The following is a 25497-nucleotide window of genomic DNA, read 5'->3' on the forward strand; positions in this document are numbered from 1 at the left end:
GTTCAGGTCAGCTGTCTTGTATGTGCAACACTCCTTAGTTTTTGCTTGTTCATCCCATTCTTAATAAATATGTCTTGAAATACACTGTGCCCATTAAGTCACTGAATTTTCTTTTGTTCTGCCCCACATAGTGGCTTTTAGGGTTTCTTACTGCTTTCATGCATGCACATACCCACCCATCAACAAACACATAAATTGCCACAACAAATGCCTGTCTTTCTTACCAGGCCTGCTGCTGCTTTTCTTCTTTAAAAAGTATCATCTATTCAAAATCCTCTGGCTTAATTTGACTTATGAGTGCCCTGTTTGTTTGTTTGTTTGTTTGTTTGTTTGAATTCTCTCAGATTTTCTTGGTCTAAAGAAATCCAGCATGTCAGACCAGGAAAACCCAACTGTAGAAACTCAGATTATGTCTGCAAATTAAATATGTTTGCACTGTATACATGGGATTGAAATGTATTTTTGTTCAGTTTTATATTAAAATGGCCCTTCTCACAAATGTTCCCATGTAAAACACCTTCTTAATATTGTTCATATACCACATGAACATTATCTAATTTTGCTAAGCTAATGCAACAGAACTCCTGTTTTCTGACTTCCTAATATACAACTTCACCTCTACAATGAAGTCAATGTTTGTTGTAATCCTGTATACTGATTAATAGCTACCAAATATATATTTAAAATGTAACCACATGGTCACATAGCTTTCTACTGCTTTAAGAAGTGTAATGTCTGCTCATTTAAGTGGCTAGTCTGGTAGTGATAAAATATGTTGCTTATGAATATATTTCAGCTGTAAAGTTTGGTCGAATGTCAAAAAAACAGAGGGACAGCTTGTATGCAGAAGTACAGAAACACCGAATGCAGCAACAGCAGAGGGATCACCAGCAGCAACCTGGAGAGGCAGAGCCCTTGACACCTACATACAATATCACTACCAACGGGCTAACGGAACTGCATGATGATCTCAGTAATTACATTGATGGGCATACCCCTGAAGGTAGCAAAGCAGACTCTGCAGTTAGCAGCTTCTACTTAGACATACAGCCTTCTCCAGACCAGTCGGGGCTTGATATTAATGGAATCAAACCAGAACCGATATGTGACTACACACCTGCATCGGGCTTCTTTCCGTATTGCTCTTTTACAAATGGAGAGACTTCTCCTACTGTGTCCATGGCAGAATTAGGTAATAATCAAAATGGGAAGCAATTCCCATGTACTGTACTTGCTGTACTTGCTATCCTTTGGATTAAAGCAACATCTTTTGATATTTGGTCACTGAAACTTGAGCTTTGGGTATGGCTGTAACTGTGCAAGCTGCTCTTTTTGGAAATATGTTGCTGCCCCAAACACCAATTGCAGAAAGTATGCTCAAGCTCAGCTCAGGACTTCTGGATGACTAATATGGTAAAGCAATATACCTCACCCACTAAAACTGGACATAACCTACTTCTGTTCTCTTGCACCATTCCTGTTCATTTCAGTGGGTGGGTCAGATCTGTCTCTCTTGCCACCCTTAATGGCTTCTAGAACTAACCAACCTCACTTTTATAAACAGAGCTGCATGTGGCTAAAACTCAAAACTGTATTTGCTAGATTTATACTGTACTGTCAATTCAGGATGACTACAGGTTGAGAAGTACATTTATATAATGGAGCTACAAGTTGAGTATTTTTTATAACAAAAGTAACAACCAAAGATGATCATGTGAGTTGCTAAAACAATATAGCACATGTAAAATAAATACCTGTCAAGCCCTTGTGCAGGACAGAAAGCTTAGCAGCCCATTCCTACATTTAAGATCAACATAACAATATCAGATTCCTTTCTCTAGACTACTATGAAATATTGGCTAGAATCTTGTTGCTTAGCCTAGTAAGTCACACTAAAGTAGGCCTACTGAATGAAAGAATTTAGCAAGTCAACTCCTCTCCTTAACTCGAATAGGTCTAGTTTAGTTGCAATTTACTATACAAAAGTAAGTCACAATTATAGTAGACCTATTTGAATCAATGGAACTTGAAGAGGAGTTGACTCATCAAATTTGATTCAACTGGTCTACTTTAGTGTGACTTAATAGGCCAAGCAACAAGGTTTCAGTCTTTGTTTCAATTACTGTTGGAGGTGGGTGAGGAGAATTAAGCAAGGAGAAAGAAATTATTTGATTTATGTTCTCTGTGTATCATTTTAAAACAATATCAATCAACTTTTCAGGAATATTTAAAATCCCAGTTTATAAAATCTTGAGGCATTTTGAAGTATAGCTTGAAGTTTTATAACTGTCTTAGGAGAAAGGAGACAGTTATGCTTTTCCTTCAAAACTCCCTATAAAAACATGATGGCCGTGGGTGAAAGATTGGGCACAGCATATGTCTCTGTTCCCTTCCATGGCTACACTTACTGAATGTCTAGCTAGCTAGCTAGAGCTGTTCATCCTTTTGTATTTCCAGTTGAAAAGATTTTTGGTACAGGTGCTGAAAAAGACCCCTCCATCTGAAACTTTGGACAGCCATAGTTAGTCAAGATACACAGCTCTGAGCTGTATGGGGCAATCATTTCATACAAAATAAACAATGTTACAAGCTCATATGCTGAATCAGAGGGATATTACTAACTTAGCCAAGGCAATTTGTGCATCCAAACCTTTTCACCACTCATCAACAGTGATGTTGAGAACTGTGACTAGTATTTGGGGGAAGAAGAAATAGAAATGCATGTTAGAGTCCCATTATGATTTCATACAAATCAGCTGTTGAAAACATTCATAATTTAATGGCTAACTAGACAAAACATGTGCAAACATACCTATGGGTGATCCTTTTTAATGTACAACACTTCTTGCTCACTGTCTGTTTTAGAACATCTTGCACAGAACATTTCTAAATCACACATGGAAACCTGCCAATATTTGAGAGAAGAGCTACAACAGATAACATGGCAAACATTTTTACAAGAAGAAATTGAGAACTACCAGAGCAAGGTATTAGCTTGGATAATATGCTAAATGCTGCACGTAGCATTCCATATTTGCATGTACTCATTTGGAGCTGCTGTTTAGGGTGTTTCTAGACAGACAGCTCTAAGCACTACTGATCAAAAAGAACTGTGCAACTGCTCCCTTTGTGCCTGTCTTTCTCATATGAGATTTGATAATTATAAGGACAATGGAAGAAGCAACAGGGTGATAAAGGAGAGTATTGAAATGGGGGGGGGGGAAACAGAAGCTCCTCAATCTCATAGTTTATGTGTTCAAGACACTACTTTGGGCATTCTGACTGTATCCTTCCAGTAACATACACCAACACATTAAAAACGTCCCAAATGCTTCTGTGGTTTAATCTCAGTTACAGGCTCCTAACAGAACCATTTTCATAAGTTCTTTATCCTCCTGGTTGGAATCTGCCTTTAATTTTGCCATTTGTACAGGCTTTTATCTACAAGTGCTTTAGAACATTTGTATAATCGTATCTGTCTATATCATGCCAAATGAATATTTTATTTTAATCATTTTTAAGTTTAATTTAATTTTTTTAATGTGTATAAAATGTGCACCCTTTCCTTTCAACATCTTACCTCACAAGGTAGTACAGTATATAACCATTTTGAAAGTTTCAAGTTACAATATACAGTAATAACAAACATAAGCTACATGTTGACTGCTCACCTAAAGGCCAAGATTTTTTCTCCAAAAATGAGAGCCATAACAAAAGTTTCTGTTCACTAGAACAGAACTGTTCATTTACAGAACTCTTGGGTAATATATAAATGAACTGTTTTTAACGAGAGTACACTGTACAAAGAATGGCCAGTTTTAGTAATAGTTTTGGCTCCCTCTGCCTGCCTAAGTTGTAATAAATGTAAAAGCTATTATATTTGGGGATTCTTCTTTCACATCATGTGACTGAGAGCAAGCGGAGAGTTCATATTTTGCCTCTTCATTGTACCTACAAAAGAATTATCATGAAGAATTATCACTGGATGGAAATAGGAGCTCTAACTGGCTGCTCAAATTCAGAGTTTGATGATGAAAGTCCAATTTTCTGGGCTTGTGCTTTTTCAGAGTAGAATTGGTTAGAATGACTGCATTTAACTCGAGAACTCTTCCTTAACGTTCAATGGTACAGTATTTGTATTATATTTTCTAAGGGAAGCAAAAACCCAAAATCCTGCAGTTAGCCTCATATATTCTTACAGTATTTGTGAACAAAACTGTGCAAACTAAACAGAAACGGAAATGCAGCAGGGAATGAAGACCTGGGCTCTTTTTCTATGACTGTAATGCACTGACTGGAAAAATATCCAGTTGGCCATCAGTTGTACAGATTAATTGATAAGGAGCTTCATTGGCTTTTAACATCTTCCTTCAGAAACATTTCGTGATCCTGGAATAGCTAGCTAAACTCTTTTTCTTTAACAGCAGAGGGAAGTAATGTGGCAGTTATGTGCAGTGAAAATAACAGAAGCAATACAGTACGTTGTGGAGTTTGCCAAGCGCATTGACGGCTTTATGGAACTGTGTCAAAATGATCAAATTGTGCTTTTAAAAGCAGGTATGGAAGTGCTGCAGGAGATTTCCTCACTGACCTGTTCAGATTGCATGATAGGGTACAAATCCTAGATATGACAATTAGTGCCATTTTTAACTGCAGAAATTTATTGGAATTCTGTGCTTTGAAAACTTCATATCCTGCTCTTTGACTCCATGTACTAAATTATTTTCATGAATGGGTATATGGACTGCTGTATTAGTATATTCTATTTTGCTGCTAAAACCATAATACCCAGTGTCAAAACCACAAGACTGAGGCCTTTGCATATAATGACAGATCAAAAACAGAAATCCTGATAACCTCAATTTGTGAAATCCTCAATCCTGTTACATTATAAGATAACCACAACAGATTGCTCTAAAAGAACCTAGCACAATTGTCTATTACATTAATTTTGATCCCTATCCAAATGCATATTTACTTCATCTCTGAAATTAATTTCAGAATTAATTTTGATGAAATGACACATTATTTTGAACACATGTTGGCATTTTGTTCAAATACTGGCATTGAAACAGTCTTTGGTAAAAAGATGAGACAAATATTCTTGCGATACACAACTAAAATAATTGTCTTGGTAGTAAAGTATTTGGTAGCCAAATGGAAATGGTAAAAGTATATCTCCTTGAATCTCAAAAGAGCTGTGTTTCAGAGCCATTATGTCAGTACTGCACTACTGGCACTGTTCAATTTAACTACAGATATACTGTCTTTTATCTGTCATCCAGCTCAGCTAACAAACTGTTTCAGTTGTCCTTAAAATCAAAGTGATAATTGGACTCTATTTATATTTATATAACAATTTTGAAGAGGGTGTTTTGTAACCACTCAAATAATAATCCACATCAGAAGCTTAGAACTGCAGAACTGGAAAGGGACACTATGGATCATTGAGTCCAACCACTCCCAAGAAGGCGCAGCGGAGAATCAAACTCCCAAACTGTCTTTGATTAAGAGCTTTTGAAAGATCACGAAACCTCCATCTGGGAATCATGGTTTGATTTCTTTATTCTGGTGCCTATAGTTCCAAAGCATTTGCAAAAGAAGAGTCTTTTGCTAGAATGGAATAATGCAAGGTGTACATATCTGAGTTGCCCTCAGTTATGTCTTCTGAGCCACACATTCCTCCCTGCCACCAGATTTTCTTCATAAGATAGAGACACTTTTGAAATAGATTTAAAATTGATTACCTGTTTCAGAAAAATGAGAAACGTATGAGTACAAATGCACCACAGCATTTCTTATTCTCAGTTTTAAAGTTTCTTCTCATTTATATCTAGGGTCTTTAGAGGTTGTATTTATCAGAATGTGCCGTGCCTTTGACTCCCAGAACAACACAGTATACTTTGATGGCAAATATGCTAGCCCTGAGGTATTCAAGTCATTAGGTAAGGAAATGAAGTACTTAATTAGAAAACATATTCATAAAATTAATTTCCTACAATAAATGGATTGTACGTAAATCACCCAATGAGTTTTTTTTTTCATGAAATATACTGGGCTAATTATTTGATTCATATTTGAATTACTTAAGTTATGTCTCCATGTGTGTTAATAATAAAAGGCCAGATAAAAGCAAGTACCTCTCACAGTACATGGTCAAAATTGTAGAATTCAATGTGACAAGATGTAGTCATGCTTTCAAAGATATTAGATAAATTCATGGAGGTTACAGCCATCAGTGCTACTATTCTCAATGGCTAATTTCACCAGCCAGTATCAGGGTGCTTCTGCATTTCACTTGTTGGAAAATGTGAGACACAGTGGAGTTGCACTCATATCCTGCTGGTGTGCTTCTCATGGGCAACTGGTTGTCCAGTGTGTGAACAGAATGTTACACACAATAGGTTTTTCTTCTTTTCTTTTTCTTCCTTATGTTCATCCTGTAATTTCAGTCTTTCCAAAACCAGTGCTAGCTAGACTCAAACTAGACAATTTTATCCTTCAGATATGAGGCATATTAATTACTTAGTTAAAACTTTGGATTTCTAATACAGGAATACAGAATCCATTCTGGAAGACATAGCTACTCAAATGTAAGCACTGAAATTACAAGATGATAAATGGAGAAATGTTTCCTATATTCTTGCCCTCCAAAGATGCACCGTATTTTTCTCACCATAAGACGCACTTTCCCCCCACAAAACAGGGGGGTGGAAAGTCTGTGTGTCTTATGGAGCGAAGAAATATTTTCCTGTTTTCTTCTCCTAAAAAATTGGTGCGTCTTATGGAAAGGTGTGTCTTATGGAGCGAAAAATACGGTAACTAGTGGCAAATATATCAAAAGCATACACTGTATTCTAAATAGAAAATTATCATTGTTGAGTGAAAACCAGGGTCCTTTGTAATAGGTTTTCTATTCCAAAGGCATCACTTGCCTATGGTTACCATGCCATATCTTCATATTTTAAAAATTCCAGAAGAAAAGTCCTAGTATTTTTCTGATCTAATTATTTCTTCTACTGTGTGTGCTGAGATGCACTCGGAATTTATATAATGAGTTTAAATGTATTTGAAGATAACAGCAAGTGAATATTGACAGTACTGCAGAAAAAAATTGTCGGGATTTATTATCTGGAATCAATGTGAGATTCACTGACACTTGATATGCTTAGAACTGTAGGACATCGAAAAGGAAACCAAAGATGCTTCTTGCATTACCATTCTCTAATGAGACTGTACAGAGAAAGGGCATTTTTTAAAAATAAATGTCAGAAAATCCATAGGATCAGGGCACAACACATCTTAAATTGAAACTGGTTCCAGTTTATGACACACCGGTTACTGTGTGAATTGTCAGGAAGAATAAAGGAGAACAGCCTATGCAATTTATATAATACAAAGTAAGCAAAATAAAATCATAGCCATCTGACCACCCACTGGTGTGGAAGTATGAATAGAACAGCTCACTAGCCACCATGGAAAAGTTGGCTAATTTTCATACTGCTACGAATGTAATGCTTAAGCCCTGTTCATATCCACATTAAAGTGCCTCTATTTTACACAGAGTGGAGCAATATTATCATGTTCACCCAGGGCCTACCTAATGCATATATGTACATGCAGATAACCAAGTGTGGATAGATAACTTGATACCTATTTTTCTCAGTATTCTTGGGTAAGGATTGTGGGACTACTGAAATTGGACTGCATCTGGTGATGTAGGTAGACTTGATGCGCTACCCCACTGAATGCTACATGTCATTCCATACTACTGTTTCCACTGTGTGCTCATTAGGCACTAGAAATACTAACAAATCTTGGAATGCTACTTTAAAAAAGTACTTAGTATGATAATTCCAAATTCCCCAGTAGATAGTGAATGTAGGAGTTCGTTTTTCAAAAGTAACTATTTATATTCATATTTATATCAAGAGTAAACAAAATAGTTACTTTAACAATATTTGAACAGCGAAAGCTGTTTGTCTGTAGTGCAAAGCACATTCTTGTCACCTCAACAAAACCAAAAACAGTTACTTTAACAATATTTGAACAGCGAAAGCTGTTTGTCTGTAGTGCAAAGCACATTCTTGTCACCTCAACACTCACAACAATAAGGAACAGCAATTACCAGCTCCTAAAGGATTTATTTTGCTTTACCATTTAGTGACATAACCACTCCAATTATAACCCTAACTATAACTAGAATTTTATAATTACTAAACTGTAAATTATACTATACTTATACTGCAAAAAAGGAATTGTTATCCTTCATTAAATTTCAGTCACAATGTAGTTACATCTTAAATACTGGGGAAAGGAACTAATTATAATATAATTATAATTATAATTTGTAGATGTTTACTTTAAACTCTTGACTATAGACACCAAATGCCACAGAACTGTATGGAAGCAGGCAATTGTACTGTCATCAGAATAAGACAAACATTGTAACATGAAGAGAAGGTGAATTTATTCTCTATCTTGTTTGAAAATAAAATCTTGTTCTGTCATTCTGGAGGAGACTATGTGATGCTACTTTTCTTTTTGGCAGGTTGTGAAGATTTCATTAGTTTTGTTTTTGAATTTGGAAAGAGTTTATGTTCTATGCACCTTACTGAAGATGAGATCGCATTATTTTCAGCATTTGTTTTATTGTCTGCAGGTAAGGTATAAAAAACGGAAAGCCTTTCCCTAGCCTTGCATGAAAAGGTTTAACGTGATTGTATGTATTTCCGTAATAACGACTTGATATTCCACAAGTATCAAACGTTATTTATATACTGTCAGTCTATTAGACCTCCTGTTCTTTATCTACAAAACCAATAGCTGTTGGAATGTACAAGATGGAAGTATAATTGCCTCAACTATTGGGTCTGTTACTGATACCTTTGCATCTATTAATTTAATGTAATTCCCGTAACATTAAAAGTGACTTTCATGTTAAAAGAAAGCAACTTCAGAGGAGGTATGTCTGTGTTTGGGGCATGTTCTTTTTCTGCTTCACTGACTGTTCCTTGCTTCTAAGCAAGTCTTCTTTCCCCATCCCCTCTGGAAGTACTTCATTCTAAAGTAGGAAAAAATGATTACTCCTATAACAAAGGGTACTGTAAAAAATTCTAGTGTCAAATAAAATAACTACAGAACTTGCTGCAACAAAAGATAAACATGTAGCTACTATTTCTGAACAATATCTGAAAACATGACTTTAAAGTCAAACGCACACATGCATAAAGTCACTAGTCAAGTCTGGTATCTAAAATGTCTACTGAAAGCACAAGAGAATAAAGACTGAGGACAGTTCAATTGAAAAATGTCATTATTAAAATTTTCCTGAAGAAAGACAATTATGATTAAACATGTCTGAAAAGCATATAAATAATTTTGTCCACCCCATCAACAAGTAACCTATTTGAAATTTTAGCAATTGACACAAACTAAATTGTGTGATCTGTGGTAACTGATTGCCAGAGCAGTTACTGAATGATGAACACACATAATGTGATCTCTCCTTGAATAATATGAACTTGCCAATGCACATATTTGGCATTAGAGTGCTAAAACACAAACCACTGTGTCATCAAGTCCTCCTGATTTATAGACTCAATGATCAAAACTTTAATCTGACACTACCGTAGCTATAGGGTATACTGATGTACACTACAGACTGAAAATGCAGTAAGAGATATTTTACTCTGTCCATTTTAGATCGATCATGGCTTCAGGAAAAGGTAAAAATAGAAAAGCTCCAACAGAAGATTCAGTTAGCACTTCAGCATGTATTGCAGAAGAACCACCGAGAAGATGGAATCTTAACAAAGGTAACAGGTTACAGAACTGGCCATTACTGATTGACTGTGAGACTTAGTTTTACTAAGTGAACCTAACAGCATAGCATGTAATAGAATCAGCAGCTATGTTTAAGAATTATTTTGTTACAAAAGTATAGAAGGTTATCTAGCCAATCTTAACCATTTTTATTAAGACTAAAAGAAAAGATCATACAAATATTAATATGAATTTGAGGGCTAGAACTCTATAATTCTATTTATATTCCTTCACATGACAGAACAAACTCTGAATGTGGCTTTCTCAGTCAGCAGGAGAATGGCAATATGAATAACAGAGGATTTATGCTCCTACTTATGCTCACATGATATCCTGTTGAGGCTTAGATTTTCAGCAACCCATTTCTTTTATTAATGGTGGTGGACCTTTCAAACAGCCTTTCCTGAGCAGCAAACAGAGCAGGCTCTGATGGATTTTCCTGAAGCCTCCAGAAAAAAGGAGGGTGTTTACCTCACAGTCTCATAGCAATCAAGCTGTGGAGTTCAAGAGGGTTCCCTATCCCCTGCTCTTTCCTACATCTGCATAAAACTTTCTGGGAGAGTCTTCTGGGGATAAGGTCTGACATGTCACCAATGTATATGATACTCAACTCAACCTCATTCATATGTTGAATACTATATGTTATGTGGTTTGAGCCATAGTGTTATTTGACATTGGTGTCAATGAAAGAGTTTAAAATGGGTCATGTAAGTGCTCCTTCTCTAGTTTTATAAGCTCCAAACTAATCCATAATAAAGAGCCATATGGAATGTAAGCTGTATAATTAGTTATATGCAGACTGCCACACCTTGTCTGCCACCTTGTCTTATCTAAGTCAGTGAAGAAAGAAATTTTATTGATAGATGTTATTAAAGGCTAAATTGGATAAGCAATCTATAGCCTGTTTATTACAACTGAATGAATATAGAAAGCTTTAAGATCTCTACCTCAAAAACATAAGATAAGTAATGTTCCTTCTTAAACAGTTGTACATCTAATTCATTTTGGATTTCTTTCCCTACAGCTAATATGCAAAGTGTCTACTTTAAGAGCACTCTGTGGGCGACATACAGAGAAGCTTATGGCATTTAGAGCAATATACCCAGACATTGTACGACTTCATTTTCCTCCATTGTACAAGGAGTTATTCACTTCAGAATTTGAGCCAGCAATGCAAATGGATGGGTAAAGGTATCACGTGAGCCCTTCTAGAATGTCTGAAGTGCAAACATTAAAGCAGAAAAAAAGGAAAAACAAACAAACAAAAGAAAACCGAGACACTTTATATGGCCCTGCACAGACTTAGGGAGCCAACATACTGCACATCTTCTAGTGACTGGGGTCAGGCAAAAAGGATGGGAAAAATGAAACAAGAGTTGAACTTGTTCTCACACATATGTTTTCCACGATGCCTACCAATACGGACCCTTTTTCTGTCTTGACTTCTCAGTCTTTGACCTCTGTTTACACAGAATGAGGGTACTAGAAATCAGGAGGTTTCCTTTCCCTTGTAAACTCACTGCCCACAGACTTTCATAGAACAATGTTTTGTTAGTAAAAACAGACACTCGAGTTAGAAACCAGCGACTGGTGTGCATTGCAGAGGCTTCAGCATCAGTTTTGCACAACTTGCTCATTGTTTCATGAAGGACAATTTCTTTTCACCCTACCATTGATTGCCAGTAGGCGAAATGGCATGAAAAGGGTCCATAGCAATAGCAACAATAGCATAATAATCTATTACAGGGTAAACGGGCATGAAGTCTATATATAGCAAAAGAGATATTGTTTATATATTGTTTTAATTAATATAAAATGTAGTTACTGGTATAGCTTTTATTGTTGAATTGATAAGGCACTTTCATTTTGCACCTTTTTTCTTTTAAATTATATGCTAGCGTGTTCATTGTTGTGCTGCATGTGCACCAGAAATTCAAGTTGGAAGGTATAGGGACACTGCAAGGTGTTTATGCTGCTGTTTTCCACGTTTATTTTTAAAGAGAGGCTGGTCATATCATGAAATACCTTCAGATATTTTGTGTAGTGGGGCAGGGAAGGAGGGAGGAGGGGAAGAGAAGAGTCTAAACTGTCAGTTTTAGCTTGTGTTTTGAAAAGGCAATTATATTGTGTTGGTAAAAATGTTCAAATAAATAAATAAATAAATAAATAAACCTGATTGCTGACATAGGCTGAAATCCTGTTGCTTAACTCTGTAAAGTGACAACTAGATTAGGCTTGGTGAATTAGGGATTTGGTGAGTCAATTTGTCTGCAAGTTCCAAAGATTCAATGGGCCTACTCTAGTTTTGACTTACTGCACTAAGCAACAGAATGTTAGCCATAAGGAGAAGGAAATCTGTTTAATCACTTAACAAATAGGGTTGATTTTCAGTATCACCTTTAAAGTCAGCTCATTTTAGGTGAATAAAAGTGGATTTAGTCAACCAAATCTGAACACCTGTGTTTTAGAAGTTCTGGTCCTGATACTTTTGTCTACATTTAGCGTGTGTATGCGTATGCACCTGGCCATGCCAGTAGTCATATGTTAAGACAGGATACAGCACATCTTGTGCTGTTCTCACTGAAATGAAGAGAGGTACACAAAGCCTCACAATACTTCCTGGTAGGCTAGGCCCAGTGACATAACTCCAGTGCATAGTTAAATCGCTTTCATATTTGAGATGGAATAACTGTTTTATGGACAGTGGCACAGCTGTTTTCTTTTTTGTAGTAAAGAGTGGTCTTATGGGTATCTAGTTACTCCATAAAGTAAACAATGTAATTAAAGCAGATTTCTACTCTATAGAACCTGCCCACATAAACTGCTCCGGCAAACCAACAGCAACCATCAGTTTTCTACTCTGTTTGAAATTATAGTTATCTGAAGTAACACAGTACTGGAAAAATCTTAAAAGCTTGACTTCACCTGCATGGTGCATTTTCAGCTGATTACTGTGCCTAAATTTATATCCAAAAAGCTATCCAAAAATATTAGTTATGCAAATAAGGGGTAATGAAAATTATTAAAAAATATATTCAAAATTACATTCAAATGATAAATTATATTCAAATGATAAATTCATCCTTTTTTAAAAAAATGCTTTTTGAATGGCCTGAAAATGTTAAATTCTCCTCTTGAAGATATCATTCTTACCCTACTTCCCATGGAATAAGACAGGTTCACTTCACATTAAACTAGCAGTATGATTGGCATCAAGAAGACACACCTTGTGCTTTAGGTTCATTGTAACCACACTAGCAGAGAGAGAGAAAAAAGGTCGACATACTTAGAGTAAGCCCATAACATGGACACCATTTCACATGAATAGCTTTCCACTGAAATCTCTCAGTGATTTTACATTAAACTGGAAAGAGAGCTTTTCTCCCTGCCTTGGAGCACTTCAGCCATCCCTTGGAGCTTCCAAGCAATTCCATACAAACCTAAACGTGTCAGAACCATTGTTCCAAAAGGATTCAGTGCATTATGAAATGTTTCTATGCTATACAGAATGCCTGAATTTCCTTACTAAGAATGCAGTCCTGCATGTCCTTACCTGGGAGGAATTACTATTGAACTGAATAGGATGTACTTCTGAATAGGGTTCTTTTATTCACTCCTGTGTAATAAGAAACTCCAACATGGCTCATTCGGAACTTTAAAAAGTAGCTTTTTTGAATACAGATCATAGAATAACCCAGGTCTAGTTTTATCTAAATATATTACTGAGTATCATGGTCTTGGATCATTGCACGTTTGCAGTTAATCCCAAAGCTGAATACACTGGAAGTTAAAGATGATTTATTTTAATTTGTTGACAAGTGAAGAACCCTTAATTATTCTGAAAAACACTTTCAGCTCCGGCTCCAGCTACCTCTTTGATGGAAATGCATCAAAGACTGAAGTGATTAAAAGGTTCATCTCATGGTAACTAGTCATGTAAGCTAGCTTTTCAAGCTTTACCTAAGTTATTCACATGACTCTTTTTAAAGTAGTTTTTACAGCAAACTTCAGCATCCTAATGGTTTTTATTTAAAGCATACATATGGATGCAAATTTCTTCTTGCCTAGGTATTTATGAATTTTCATCAAAGCCGAACTATCAAGCTGTCTAGACATGGCTTTACCTTGCTTATAAACTAAAATTCAGAAAAATACTTTTCATCATATATTGCGTATGATTATAGTCAAATCATCTTTGCTTTGTGTGACCCCCTCAAAGAGAAACAAAATTTGTTTTACTAATTAGAGTCTATGTATAGTAATTCACATATACAATGTAAGATTGAATTGCTCTTAAGCAAGCTGCATATCAGCTATGTCTCAATTTTCAGCCCCATAGTCTTGTTCTCCTAAAGCAGTGGTTTCCAACCTTGGGTAAACCAGGTGTTCTTGGACTGTAGCTCGCAGATGCCTCAACCAGAACAGCTGAAGGCTTCTATCTGGGAATTGCAGTCCAAGAACACCTGATTTACCCAAGGTCAGGAACCACTGCTCTAAAGCCAGTTCAAAGGAGGCTGTGGCCGAAAAGTGTCCCTCTCATCCCCTTTTTCTATGGCAGAGTTGACCAGAGTCTGGTGTAATTTCAAGGAGCTCATACTATCATACTGTTGATATGCATGAATAGCCTCTGTGTAAGAGACTGGACTTCATGTGAGTATCTTCCCTCTGTGAGCTTGCAGTCCTGCATGCTCCTGAAGAAGTCAATGACTACCAGCCACTATTGGAAGATAAGGAAATGGAAGACTGAAACAATATAATCTTGCCATAGTTTCTATCTAGCAACCCCAGATCCTCTGTGAGGACTTACCTACTATATTGTTCTACAAGCACAGAACATGCTAAATCTATTATTTCTCCTGGAAAAGACCCTGATGATGGTAAAGCGTGAAGGCAAGAGGAGAGGGGGATGTCAGAGGATGAGATGGTTGGACAGTGTCATTGAAGCTTCAAATATGAATTTGACCAAACTCTGGGAGGCATTGGAAGACAGGGGGGCCTGGCGTGCTCTGGTCCATGGGGTCACGAAGAATCGGACACAACTTAAGGACTAAACAACAACAAATTCCCCCCCCCTTTCTCTATAGTAACAAAATATACTATAGTGAACATATTTCTTCATAGAGAAGGCCAAGCATAGAAAAGCCATGAGCCTAATGAGTTTGCATTGTCTTCTGTGAATAAAATTTTAAAGAGGGCTCAGAATCCACTCTCTTGCCACAGTATCCTGGCAAGAGAATCTGGGATCTATCTTAAAGACTAAAAATCCTACTAAAGGTATGGACAATATTTATGGGCAGTGTTTCTCCACCCCTGGTATTTTGTTTATTTTACTGGAGTAACTAATAGTGTGTGTCAGTTTCATTCTCTTCTGTGGATATAGTCTGTGCTTAAAAATGGACCGTTTAACGAACAAGAGTTTTCAGAATGTGACCAGCCTCAATTGCTAATCTAGTTAAAGTTCAACTAAACTAAAACTGCAGTATCTGCAAGCCACTGCCGATTTAAAGTCTGCCATCTTCTAGAGACAAAAAGTATAAAACTGATTCAAGAGAAGAACAAATACTACTTGCCTGTGACAGGAAATAGAGTGGTTAAGTTTTGGCATAATTCAAAGTCATGTCCTCTATTATTTTTATTCAACATTTGGTGGCCATATGCTCACACAAAATATATTCAAATAATAAATTTGTGCATGCAGTGCTGCACCAATCATCGCCATAAGCGTGGGAGCCAGATTGAGTCCCATCATTAAGGTCAGACACTTTTAAGTCTGAGAGTTAGAGACGTTATCTTACATAAAAAGTAAGAGAAACTGTTAGCTCTTTTGAAATCCAGTCACTGATGCATAAACATGGTTTCTTCATCTCAGTTATTAGCAAATCGTAAATAGATATAGATAGCACCATGTAGTTCTCAGCATCAGATCAAGGGTAAGATTTAACGGACAAGTTCCAACATCTGAAAATAAGACCTAATTCTTAAGACAGGTGTAGTAGTATATTCACTGGAAATTCTGAAGACTGTAGATTCAGTTCAGATACATGAAGTTTGCTGACACTAAATGTTTTTTTAATGCCCTGCTATATAATGATTCCATATGGCCACAACTATTAGAGTAACTCTCATGAACTGTTAGTTGGGTTTCATCTTCCATCTCATTTTGCTGGACATATGGCACTGATGGACTCTTTTAAGCTTCTTTAAAAAGACATGTGATTCTAAATGATGGTGATGTACTTTTGTGTCTCTAGCATGCTCATTTTTAAAAAAACTTATATGATGTGAGATACTGTTTTAAGTTTGGTTGTTCTTTTACAGAGCCTTTATATCATCAACATTATTTCAACACAAAGGTGTGAATGTGCATACCCTTGTATGTATGGGTTATATGTGTGTGGTTGCTTCTAGGCCATTAAGTGTCCATGGAATAAAGAAAATGTGTTGAAGATATTTAATTCAAAAATAGAAGGTGGAAAAAATTCTATATAAAGCCTTGTCTGGACCACTTAGAGAGACTTCTATTTTTTTAACCCTTCTATAAATATTTGATGGCACTTGAAATATTCCTGCAATAAAATGTGATTTGTGTAAAGATAAACAAACAAAAAGATTTTGTAATGTGAAACAATGAAAGAAAGCAATGTAATTTTTCTAAAAAAGAAAAAGAAAAAACAAACGAACCAACTTTGTATTATTTTTGTTGATGGGATTTGTCTACTTGTCGTTTGAAAACTTTTTATTTCATTGAATGTGCCATAGTAGAGATGTGGGTTGTGGGATTTTGTTCTTTTTTTTTTAAGTTTTAGATGACAGGAAAGCTATTTATGTTACCGACATTCCATAATGCGTGAGGACATAGCATAATAATTTTTAAAGAAGATTTATTAGTAAGCTTTGGTCATTGTTGCTTTTTTGCACATGTACTTCATTCCTCTATAGTGCAATATGTACATAGAGCACTTGCGGGTTTTAACCTTGATCCCTCAGGGAAAAAAAAATACATATTTGTTGTACAGGTTTTCTTTTCTCTTCTTTTCGCCTTTTTTTTTAATTTTGCAACGGAATGTCGATTGAATCACTTGTGTCAAGGGGCAGCCAGATAATAATCCTAACACCACTGCCAAAAAACATTGATCATATAATCAATCATGCCCTGCCATTCACAACAAAAATTTCTCACAGTTCTTTGTGCGAATTGGGGAAGGAAAAAGGGTATATAAGCACCTTATGATTGACTTAACTGTGAACGACAATCCATCTTGTTATCAATAATGTAAATGCCCTATCATTTTAAAAGCTGGGGTTTAAAAGTCTGAAACTAATGTGCTCAGGGATCTTCTGAAACTCTTCAACAGGGTCGCCAGTACTTCTGGGACAAATTCCTTAAAAAAAAAATTAGTACTATCCCTCCATTGCACAACTGAACTGGGCAGAGACGTTTTTGTCTAAATTGAATCTCAATTGTTTCCCTTTCCAGGCTTTATTACTGCAGAACCCTGTTAAGGATTCCACTAATAATAATAATAATAATAATAATAATAATAATAATAATAATAATAATAATAATAATAATAATAATAATAATAATAATAATAATAATAATAATAATAATGCCTTCTAAATCAAGTGTTTAGTGTATTAGAGATATTTTAAGTTTAACCAGTGAAACAAATTGCTTCTTTTAATTTCAGATAACCATTGTTTATCAGGTTTTTAATCAGATTTCTCAGTATCTTTATATATTCTCTTGGTTTAACCCAGCATGTAGGCATCTGGAGCAGAATTTCAGGCATTACTGGAGAAGCTGTCAATATGCTTTCAAATTTTCTCCAGCCAAATTATTCTGTATTTTCCAAATGTTAAATGGAAGGAGGGGAAAATATAAATTTAATTTCATGATATAATTTCTGTGAAATTCAGTATTAGTATTTTGCACCACAAATTTTGTTCTTGAGACTTAATTCTTGTTGAACTTAAATCAGGCTCTCAACCTACTGTTACAATGAGAGCCAAGTATCTTAGAATGTCATTGCATAAATATTACTGCCCAGATCAGGTTACTGAACCTCATCACACACTTTTGATGCATATGCTTCACTTTAATAAAACAAGACCAAAAACTATTTTTAAAGCAACGTAACAACCCCCTATGTAGTTCCCAAATTAACATAAATATGTAGCAACTAGTAGTGCCAATTCTGTGCCAAACATGCGTACAGTATTTGAAGGCTCAGCTAGGAGTGTGGAGGTAAGCCTCCCTTAGATCTCAATGTTTGTACAGCTTTCCATATATATTAAAAGCAGGAAATGCAATAAAGCAAATGGAAATTAATTAATTAGGCAAAGATATACGATTCACTCTGTTTTATAGTCAGGCCAAAGAAAAATGTATTTCATAATCTCAGCAATGTGTTTGAATCCCACCCCCTATACTTACTTTAAATTATGTATCATTTTTCACTTTTTTGTCTTTTTTCATTGCAGTACATATAGTGAGATAAATAAGCACTGTAAAACATGCATAAACTCTCCACTGCCTGTTGTGTTGTGTTTACATAATAGTTCTCTTTTGAGACCAAACATGGCTGAAAAGGTTGTTTGTTGAAAGGTTTTCTTTTCTATCCAATTTTTTCATTATCAACTTCAGACTGTTATATAAGGTTAAGTCCTTAAGAGGTACTCTAATGATCTAAAGAAAATGGACCTGTCTGTATACTGTAAAGAGTTATCAGAACATTACAGGGTCAAACCTGAATATCTAGGAAGAGATTATAGTCCTATAAACTAAAGAAAATTCAAAGCTTAGTTGTTCTTATTGTATCCAAAAGATTAGTAGTACAAGTTATTTATAAGTGAGTTCCAATATAAAATTGTACACACTGCCTTCGGGTTATACATGAACAGAAATTATGAGGGCCAGTAGTCATGCAAACTGTATCTTCTGTGTGGCACAGGGGCACAATATGTGAACATTCTAGTGCTAGGATGGTCTTACATGACATCTATGACAATCTAGGTAAAGGTAAAGGTTCCCCTTGACATTTAGTCCCGTCGTGTCTGACTCTAGGGGGCAGTGCTCATCCCCGTTTCTAAACCATAGAGCCAGCGTTTGTCTGTAGACAGTTTCCGTGGTCACGTGGCCAGCGTGACTAGACACAGAACGCTGTTATCTTCCCACCATGGTGGTCCCTATTTATCTATTCACATTTTTAATATGCTTTCAAACTGCTAGGTTGGCAGGAGTTGGGACAAGCGACAGGAGCTCACTCCGTCGTGTGGATTCGATCTTACGATGGCTGGTCTTCCAACCTTGCAGCACAGAGGGTTCTGCAGTTTAACCCGCAGCGCCACCACGTCCCTATGACAATCTAGGTTGTGGGCAAATCAACAGATCTGTAGAATTAAATTTAACTACTGAACCTTGAGTTCTGCCAACTGACATCCACGTATATAGAAATGTGGTGGCAGCATAATTGGTTCTTGCCACCTCCTTTCATGCAGATAAAACTAAAGAGTTATGTCAGAACTGGATCTTCATAAAATTGTTTTGAGTTCCCAGTAAGATTGCAGAATTGATGTATGATATTTAGTTGGCCTATCAAATATGAAAACACATACCCACTCTTGAATTTTTCAGGGGAAAAAACATTATTTTTAGCAATCCAACCATAATTAGTTTCTGCCTGTGTGTTTATTAAGATGGCCAATACTATTCAGAACTTAAACCCAAAGCTACTAGAGAAGAAGATAGGGAATAAGACAATAATTTTTTCCCAAATGGGTAAGAGCATCTTTTGACTTAAAATCATTTTAAGTAATCATCACTTGAATAGCAGTTTAAAATCTGTAGCCTTTTCACTGCTTTGGTTGACTTTTTTTGGTAAAATGATGATGAAGTAGGATACAAACTAAAGTTCTGTTCAATCAACCAGTTAAGTACCAATTGATTAATCATAGACAATTTTTTTAAAATTGAAAATATCCTATTATATTATCCAACTTTGATTAATTGTATTGTGATAGTTCACTACTGCAGTGCCATCTCTTAAGATAGTTATGGGGTTATTAGTTTGAATTTTATCTGTTTTGAAATTTACTTTTTCTTATACTTTTTTTTAAAAAAAGAATTGGACACAAATAGCCCTAGGAATAAAGTAAGGTGTAATCTACAATTATGTTATGTATCTAAATGAATCAATCATATTTTCACATTTTTGGTAGCAGGGCCTAATATTAACTTTTCAGAGCAATAATTCAACAGAATCCAAATATAAAAAGCTTAGCTCCTGTGCATTGAGGCATTTGGAATTTGCAAACTAAAATCATTATTTACCATTAGGTTTTGCTGCTGTGGTATTCCCTTCATTTATCTTTGCTGCTCATGCTACAGTGTCTTAAAAATGAATATTTTCTGCTCTTCTTCTTCCTCCTCCTCTTCCTCTCACCTTGACCCCAAATGGAGTTCATGGCATGGCATGCTTTGTTATACATCTTTATTTTGTTGTGACCTTACTTTGCAATGTGTACATGATCTTTTTTCATATTCTTTCCACCTTTTTAAAAAATGCATAAATGTACAGGACCCTGCAATCTGTTTATTATCCTTGTATCTAAATGCAGAAAATTCATAAGCAATACAGTGAATTTTATTTCACAAACCACAGAGGTACTGTATATATATTTTCCTAGCTCCAAAATTTTCTATTTTGACTCAATAAATTTGTATAAAAAAGAAACACACCACAGTGGTAACTCTTTTGACTATTAGGACATTAACTGGCTGCTTCTTTATATGTAATTGTACTGTCTGCTCCTTTTTTTGGAGATGTGTTTTTTGTATGGATGTTTGAGCCAATGGGAGGCTTCACGTTACTATGTATTTTCCCACTTTAAATATATTTAACATAATGACAAACCCCAGACAAGGCTTTTAAAAAGTAAGAAGAACTGCAGTGTTAGGTGGTTTATCTGCAAACTGTTTTCAGTGCTGTCCATTTTATGGCACCTTTAACAATATTCTTGTTTCCAAAGTACAAAATAGAGGTTAAAAAAAATACTCTAGCCATAACTGAATGTCAAGCAATAAAAACAAATGACTTTTTGTGCATAGATTTAAAAGAAATACAAAGCTTAGACATCTGCATGTAAATGCAAATCTCTTGTTTACTGCTTTCTTAAACTTGATCAATCAACTCCTTATTTTATTACTAATTTAAGGACTTGTAATGGCCTGTACACATTTTCTCTTGCTCTAATCTTATGTCATTATCTTTGTCTCAGCTTCTGAGTCATACTCTTCAGTGTTGTTCTGCTCACCTTCTGTATGGTTATAACTACTTTGCTTTAATTCTCTATAGATAAAGATGTACTATTTAAAAAGCCTATGCGGTGCAAATATTTATCTGTTTATCAAATACCACATTATGCTGTATAATATCTGTTTTACTATATACTCTATTTTAGAAATAGCTGTTTAGAACTAGAATGTGCTATTTTTGTGTTTTTCTGATGTGTGGTGCTAGGTAAGTTAATTTTATGAACAAACCTCCCTTTCCCATTTGACTCCTAGACAATACCACGTTTGGGTCTTGTATTGTTTCACTGAATATTTATGTGTGCATGTGTATAAACTTTATACACATTTTCACACAAGCCCAATCAAGTATCTGTATCAGAATACTAGACTGGGATATGAGTTTCTCTTCAAACATACAATGTCATTCTATAGAGTTGTCTCTAGTGTATTTAATCTGGAGAAAATTTAATCCTCAGTATTGATATTTGATATCCAGTCTTGTTGCTCCTCTCTTTTTCTCATCCCCTGAAACGTCCTTGTGGTGAAGCAGCCACAACTTCAGTTAACCTTTGGTGCGTCACTTCTGAAACCTACTGCTTCAGACGACCATTCTGTGTGCCAATCTGCCCTTTCTGCTAATGTGTACAGTACTAGAAGGGAGGCATTTTCTTCCAACTGCATGTTCACAGTTCTCTCATGATGCAATTTACTCTTCTCGGGGTCAGCAGATAAGAGCTATACTGTAGGTGCAGTGATAATATGCTGGAGTTGGAGAGAACAATGGTGCGCCCTTTGTGCCATTGAGGAGGGAAATGCAGTTTTGCCCTGATGGGATGAAGACGGGGAAGAATTAAAGGTACACTTGGGAAAACCATGACACTAGAATGTTGGAGTGCCCTTTTGACAGTCTCCTTTGTCTTGCCTTGATGAGCCGAGTGATGTCATTTCAGAGGCTTTAGTCAGGTGTTGTATGGAGCTAATGATACAGATTACTAAAGAAGGCCCACACTTAACCAAAATAAACTTGTCCTTTCAATAAAAACATGTCCATGTGTCAAGCTCTTAATGTGCATTGGCCTAGGTTATCATGATCATGCTACCCTGAATACACCCAATCTCGCCTGATTCCAGGAGCTAAGCAGGGTTGGGGCAAGTTAATACTTGAATGGGAGACTGCAAAGGAACTCAAAAAAGGCAAACATTATAAAGGTGCTGGTTGCTTTCTTTCTATTCTTGTTCATGACTTCACTAATCTATTCCTCCTATAGACAAGAATGTGTACTTATCTCTTTCTTCACTAGGAGTCTGCTACAAATTGAGACAAATATAGCCTAAACTGGAAAATGCACCAGTGGTTCCTGATGGTACCATGTATTGCACTACCGAATTCTAAACTGAATTTGGCATTTAAAATTACCACAACAGTATATAAATATTATTTAAGAAAAATGTGTAGTATTAAAGCTAATTTAACTAGAAGCTCAAATTCTCTCATTTATTGCTGATATCATCTCTTGGAAAAAAATAGTGGATATCAAATATCTAAAAAAGGGGGGATAATTGAACTTTAAAATATTTATTACAACTCTTTTCTGTACTATTGCTGATGTTATACAATCTTTAGCAAAGTTTTTTGAGGAATTTAAGAAGCTGTTTGTTTACTGCACTTTTTGATAATAGAGTATAGTGAAAATTAAAGCCACGAGTCTTGGCTCCATGCACTGCTTCTGTACTTCATTTTAACAAACAACCAGTATTCTGGAAATACAAATTGTATCTGCACCCTGGCTACATTTTAATGAGTAGAAATTTAAGTACAATCACTTTCAGGATAATTAGTTTGAACAATTTATTTGAAGCTACAACCCTTTCTAAAAATACAAGTCCATTTTTCATTCCCTTATGGATTCAAATCACTTTTTAAACAGAGAATTTCTTTATTTGTCTAAAACGTGTGTCACTTACTTTATACCAATAACATTTTCCACTAATTGTTTGGACTTCATTGTTTTATAAATTATGCAAGTTTGTGTGAGTAATGTTTTTCATGTAATTAAATGTCTGAAGAATAAGAATAATTGCTGATTATAAATATGTATTGGTTTGAGGATTAAGCACATAAACATCACCAACCTCACTGGGTGACATACTCAGTCTTCTGTAAATACTACAAATTGACATGACTCTGTACTGTACATGCAAAAATGTGTTGTCATCTGTGTACAGTACGCACAAATTCATTTTCTAGTTATGATAAAGCATAAGCCATTGAGAGGAATATTAAAAGTAATATTGTAATGAAATTTCAGTATTGATCTCTGCCCCATTATCACCTAACCTTTTCACTTCTATCAGATCTTTGAAACTCACTTACACTTGTCAGCTTAGACTCAACAGTTTGTTATTTTATTCTGATCCTGAATAAAGTATTTTGACTCATTTTGTAAATACAACTGTAAAAATAAGAGATTTACTGTTGTCTTTTAAATACTCCAATTTTCATTCTAATATGAATGTTGTTATATTGTACTTAGAACCTGTACCTTTAATATTACATTACCTTTATTAAGTGCATTGAACACATCAATTTTAGATGTGCTTTATGTACTGTTCTCCTGTAATAAAACTTCAGCTTCTAATGGAAACCTTTGTCATATTTGTTTTTTCACATCTAGATAGCTCTTAAAATTTTTACTGGGCTGCCATAAGTGTTAAGCCAGCATTTTTGTCTTCATTTTAGAATCTAAAAGACTACTAATTTCCAATGCTGGTCATAAAAGGAACCCCGAGAGAGTAAATTGGCACGGATTGACACAAAAAACGGTGCCATGTTGATCTGACCTTGCCTTCTTGTGTGGATTTGATACTTCTTCTGTATCTCAGTCCTGCATTTCTGAAGCAAAGATTCTTCCCACTTGGAGTTTGCTACATTGTGTCTATGGCAGTGGAAGCAGTGGAAGACAGGAGGGCCTGGCTTGCTCTGATCCATGGGGTCACAAAGAGTAAGACACTTAAAGACCAAACAACAGCAACACTGTGTCTATCTGTGTACCTCCTCCAAGTTTGCTCCTTTGAATCAGGAGATGCACCCAGGTTCATCAGTCTCACAGAGGCTGCTGGTTAATTTTTCATTATAATATTCTATAAAAGTACATATTTTCAAGTGTTAGACTGAAATATGAAGGCTAACTTGTGAACTTGTCTGGTGTGGTGAAGCCAGGAAGCAGTAGCTCAAATATCACTCAGTCGCCTCCCTGGCTGGTCATGCAGTCTATCTTAACACATCTCAAAAGAATATTCTGAAGATAAAATAGTGGTGAACAAAGTATTTTGTCCTAGAATTCTTTTGAGTGAGGTAAGGCTGAAAATATAAAATAAACATACAGTAGCAACACATTAAATGTGTGTGGGCGAGAATTAAGAAACATTTTGGCTACATGCACAAGAGATGAAAAGTGTAGAACAACCAGACCAAACCTAAGAACATATCTTTGAATAAGCCCCCAATTATTCTTCCTTCCTAAAATGTGCTTCAGCATTTTCACTCATCTCTTTAGGTCTTGCATTTGGAGTGCTCATTCAAGCAAGAAAAAAATGTTGGCACAAACATGAATGTGTCTGAAGTACAGTACTAAATAAAAAGAGTGTGACCATGACCCTTACAGGTCTACAGAATAACAGGCCACATGGCAAAAGCTGGCTCCTACCTTGCTGTGATTCCAATACAACACTGTATAAACATCCATAATAAAAATTTATGTTTACACATAATGACACCTTATCCCCCTAAAAATCATGGCCTGCTGCAAACAGTTTACCTTTGTGCATGTTCTTTGAAATAACTCACCTTTCCCATGGTTACTGTCACAATCCATAATGCAGTTTGAAAGACAGTCTGCTACATAAAGCACTGTGTGCTAAACAGGACGATCTTCCACTTGAGAAATTCTAGTGAATCCTCCTACAGTTGCCCTACAAGCAGTGGTCCATCACTTCTCATAATGTGGGAATATACAGTATTTTCCAGAAATAAAATCAAGAAGACACTTACCTTTTCTTCTCTTTGCGAGCAGAGCACTGAGGCTTTTAATCCTGCATAAAAGACAAAACATATGAAAAGGTGCAAAGTAATTCAACTAATACTGAATGTTATCGACGATTCGTTATATCTGGGCGAGGGAATAGGCAACTCCCCTCACAATGTTGCTGGAGCCCAGTTCTCATCACCTCAATTAGTGGTGCACCAATTCCTAAGCATCTTATCCAGCACTGTGGCTCACTGTTCTGTGAGGCATGGTTCCAAAATCCTCCTCATAAACATTAAAAACAATTAAATTCAAACATTAGACTATTTAATCTTATACAATGATTCTCAC

At 35.7% G+C, this 25497-nt stretch overlaps 1 protein-coding gene and 2 long non-coding RNA genes across 5 annotated transcripts in view; 1 reads left to right on the top strand and 2 right to left on the bottom strand.

Moving 5' to 3' along the window:
- RORA (RAR related orphan receptor A) overlaps window positions 1-23766 on the top strand; it is a 287053-nt gene extending 263287 nt beyond the window's left edge. For 2 of the 3 annotated variants that reach the window (XM_072982150.2, XM_072982152.2), the window contains 7 exons: window positions 797-1192; window positions 2866-2987; window positions 4425-4557; window positions 5838-5945; window positions 8552-8662; window positions 9706-9818; window positions 10850-23766. In XM_072982150.2, the coding sequence (XP_072838251.2) occupies window positions 797-1192; window positions 2866-2987; window positions 4425-4557; window positions 5838-5945; window positions 8552-8662; window positions 9706-9818; window positions 10850-11014 (1148 nt within the window). In that variant the 3' untranslated portion in view covers window positions 11015-23766. The remainder of the gene's footprint in view (window positions 1-796; window positions 1193-2865; window positions 2988-4424; window positions 4558-5837; window positions 5946-8551; window positions 8663-9705; window positions 9819-10849) is intronic. The other variant, XM_072982151.2, reaches the window with a different exon arrangement.
- LOC110074511 (uncharacterized) overlaps window positions 1-25497 on the bottom strand; it is a 105439-nt gene that overhangs the window by 78097 nt on the left and 1845 nt on the right. Inside the window, exon 3 of the long non-coding RNA XR_012081640.2 lies at window positions 25173-25213. This is a non-coding gene — a long non-coding RNA (uncharacterized LOC110074511). The remainder of the gene's footprint in view (window positions 1-25172; window positions 25214-25497) is intronic.
- On the bottom strand, window positions 4615-13075 carry LOC144584578 (uncharacterized). The gene is made up of 2 exons (XR_013538925.1): window positions 12979-13075; window positions 4615-5747 (listed from the first exon to the last, which is right to left on the bottom strand). It is a non-coding gene; the product is annotated as an uncharacterized LOC144584578 (long non-coding RNA).

The sequence above is a fragment of the Pogona vitticeps genome, chromosome 12, assembly GCF_051106095.1.
Source record: "Pogona vitticeps strain Pit_001003342236 chromosome 12, PviZW2.1, whole genome shotgun sequence".
Classification (NCBI taxonomy): Eukaryota; Metazoa; Chordata; class Lepidosauria; order Squamata; family Agamidae; genus Pogona; species Pogona vitticeps.